The sequence below is a fragment of the Alexandromys fortis genome, unplaced genomic scaffold, assembly GCF_014885135.2.
Source record: "Alexandromys fortis isolate MF-2015 unplaced genomic scaffold, M_Fortis_MF-2015_v1.1 scaffold_2_1_26212458, whole genome shotgun sequence".
Classification (NCBI taxonomy): Eukaryota; Metazoa; Chordata; class Mammalia; order Rodentia; family Cricetidae; genus Alexandromys; species Alexandromys fortis.
In genome coordinates, this window is record NW_026067930.1 from 6529 (window position 1) to 9842 (window position 3314).

Consider the following 3314-nt stretch of genomic DNA (forward strand, 5'->3'; position numbering starts at 1 on the left):
CCCAACCATTCATTGCCTTCAACTGAGGCAAGCAGATCTCTGCCTCCTGCATCCCTGAGCTCTCTCTCCTGAAGAGGTAACTTCTGCTCTCTCTCCCCTTCCTCTCTATCTCTCTCCCCCAACTCTCTCTCTCTCTCTCTGCCTCTCTTTCTTCTTCCCCCTTATCCCCTTCCTCATTTCCTTTTCCCTTCATAACCCACTAAATAAACTCTATAACCAATCTCTCTGCATGAGGTATCTGTCTGTCTCTCACCCACTGCGGTCTCCCATCTGCCAAGGCAACCCACCAAGGCCTCAGGGACTCACCCAGGCCTTGGGTCACCTGCTACTACCCCTTGGGGGACCAGCCCCCCACCACTATATCTTTAAAAAGAATAACGGGAGGAGGAGAACTTGAGGGAGCAGACAAGCTTTGGGTTCAGTTCTTTCTGCCCTTGGCAGTCACTATGGAGAGAACTGTGGGTCACCAGATCCCTGGTCACAGAGCTGTCCCCATTCTGTCCCACAGGTTGTTATTTCCTCCTGTAGCCTGGACACCCGGTGAGCTGTAAGGAAACCTCTCAGGATCCTCTGAGTGACACCAAGACCCACAGCTGTCATGGGCTCCACAGGTAATCAGTCTGTTCTCTGCTACTGCTCATGGCCTAGGACTCCAGGGCCTCCCTGCTGAGGCCTGCTGAGGAGTCAAAGATGCAGGAGGAGAACCCCAAGTGGGAGCAGAGAGCTCCCCAGTCCTGGGTTAGAGCAGCCCCACATCCTCATCTTCTCTTGGGATGCATTCTCAGGAGGAACTTCAGCAATACCCAGTCTGAAAAATGGAAGCCAAGGAGGGAGGAACGGAGGGAACAGGAGGCAGGGAACGTGAAGATGGGAGGCAGCTCCAGCTCTCTCTTGGTGGCTCGCTCACTCTCAGCTGACCCTGTGGCACTGTCCCTGAGGAGGAGCCCACCCTGCACCAGCTTAGACACCCACCTGTTCTAACTGCTTCATCAGGAAGTTACTACACCCCAGAGAGACCTTACCCACAGTCCATCTATGTTACCTGGAGATTCTCACCTCCTATTACCTATTTAGGGCCGAGTGTCCCCATGTGTCCAGACCAAAGCCTGCTGCAGCCTCTACCGCACCTCATTAACTCCAGGCGACATAATCCCCATCCCCTGCACAGCCAGGACCAGAGCTTGTTTACCAGGTGTGTTGGTCTCAAGTCAGGCCTGGTTTTTCTTCTGTTGCGTAAAAAAAAAATTAAGTTGAAACAGAAACCCAGAAAACAAACAAACAAACAAACAAACAAAAGAACAAAAAAGGTCCGCTCAGAAGTGACTCTATCCAGGAACAGCCCCCTACACCAGCCCTTGTTCCACACTGGTGTCCTGAGCCCTGTGCTCACTGTCTTCTTCCCTCACCTCTGCCGCTTAGGCAGTCAAGTCATTTGCTCAGCTTGGCCAACCCACACTGCACAGCAGGCGTGTTAAAGAATGAGAGAGAAAAAACTACAGAGCTGTGCACTTGGTCAGGACGCCATTACAACTTCAATGTGACCAAGTTATCCCACCCAAGGGTGTACTCCTCAAGGAACCTCCATGCGTGTGTTAGAGAGGAGCTGGAGCCTTCATGGCCATCACAGTGAGATTCACAATAACTGAGACATGGGAAGAGCAATCATGCACATCAACAGATGCATAGAGACAGTGCGGTGCACATGACGATGGAATTTTATTCAGCCATAAAGATGAATGAAAGTGTGCCCTCTGCAGGAAAATGGGTGGAACTGTGGGGCATCCTGTTGACCAAAATAAGTCAGATTTAAAGACAAATGTTGACTGTTTCTTTCAAATGTGGAACTTAGAACACACACACACACACACACACACACACACACAGTGTAAACATAGAGGTGAACTATTAGCCAAAGGCAGACTAGTAACTGGAGAAGATACTGAGTGAATATTGCCAACATACATGATAAACTTGAATGAAATGGCATTTCAAAACTCTCCACTTTGGACAATAAGTAGACGATAATAACAGAGAAATCATGCAATAGAATAAGGAAGGGAGGAAAGCTTAGATGTGGGGCGCTTAGAGCATGCAGGAGGCTCTAGGGTCCATGAGGAAGGATACAGAACACATGGAGTCTGCAGGGTAAGTATTCCCTTCTAAATGGGGCAGCCTGGAAAGCCTGGGCAGGTGCTGGGGTGCCAGACCCTGACACAGGAGGAAACCAGGGTCAGCGTGGAGGGTCCCACCAACCAGAGACCCCCGTGCCCCCGTGTGCTGCCGATCTTAGCTGTCCATCACAGCAGGAGTCTTTCTGACACTTGATCTCAATAGTGTGTCCTTGAAATGTCATTTTCAACCGTGAGAGGCACACCCTCCAGGTATGTTACAACACAGCTCGTCCTCACTCCCTTCTCTTTAATATCATAACCTCCCCATTGTGTGGGTAGGAACTGACCTCAAGTGACCTGAGAAGATTTGCAACCATTACGATGTTGGTCTCCTTTAACGGGAAGTTCACGTGTTCTGCTGCTGGTCGTGAATGAAGGCCTTTACTGCTGGAACTGCCCCGTGTGCCTCCTCCCTTCTTCTTCTTCTTCATTCTCCAATTCTCCCTACCCCTCTCTCTTCCCTCTTCCCTCTCTCTTCTCTGTCACTCAAAAGAAGTTTTGCTATGTCACCCAAGTTGACCGCAGACCCACAATCCTCCTGCCTCATCTGCGATGTGCTGGGTTATGGGTCTGCACCATCATTTCAGGATTCCATTTATCACATATCAGAAATGCTGACTAGGGCTGGGTGGTGGTGGCACATGCCTTTAATCCCAGCACTCAGGAAGCAGAGGCAGGAGGATCTCTGTGAGTTCTAAGCCAGCCTGGTTTACAGAGCTAGTTCTAGGACAGCTAGGGCTGTTACACAGAGAAACCCTGTCTCAAAATAATTTTTTTAAAAAAAGGTAGTGATAGTGAGAATTGAATTTTGAACAAACTTTTAAAAAATGATTTGTTTATTTTCATTTTATGTGAATTTGTATTTTCCTACATGTATGTCTGTGTGAGGGTGCTGAATTCCCGGTGCTGAAGTTACAGATAATTGTGAGGTGCCCGTGGGTGATGGGAATTGAACCTGTGTCCTCTGGAAGAAGAGCCAGAGCCCTTAACTGCTGAGCCATCTCTCAGCCCTATTTTGAACATTCTTAACTGAATGATAAAATTTTAAACTAATAACATAATAATTTATCAGGAAATATACTGTGTTACATCCATGCATACAATTACAATGAGACAATTAAAATGAAAATTCAGAAATCACTT

At 48.2% G+C, this 3314-nt stretch overlaps 2 protein-coding genes across 5 annotated transcripts in view; both read left to right on the forward strand.

Annotated features, from left to right (window-relative positions):
• The first annotated feature begins 508 nt into the window (after positions 1-508).
• LOC126503455 (apolipoprotein L6-like) overlaps positions 509-3314 on the forward strand; it is a 120239-nt gene continuing 117433 nt past the window's right edge. For all 4 annotated transcript variants that reach the window (XM_050145159.1, XM_050145157.1, XM_050145158.1 and 1 more), the window contains exon 1: positions 509-611. In XM_050145159.1, coding sequence (XP_050001116.1) covers positions 599-611 — 13 coding nt within the window. In that variant the 5' untranslated portion in view covers positions 509-598. The remainder of the gene's footprint in view (positions 612-3314) is intronic.
• Positions 509-3314, forward strand: part of LOC126503452 (apolipoprotein L2-like) — a 120239-nt gene continuing 117433 nt past the window's right edge. Inside the window, exon 1 of the mRNA XM_050145153.1 lies at positions 509-611. Within this exon, the coding sequence (XP_050001110.1) occupies positions 599-611 (13 nt within the window). The 5' untranslated portion in view covers positions 509-598. The remainder of the gene's footprint in view (positions 612-3314) is intronic.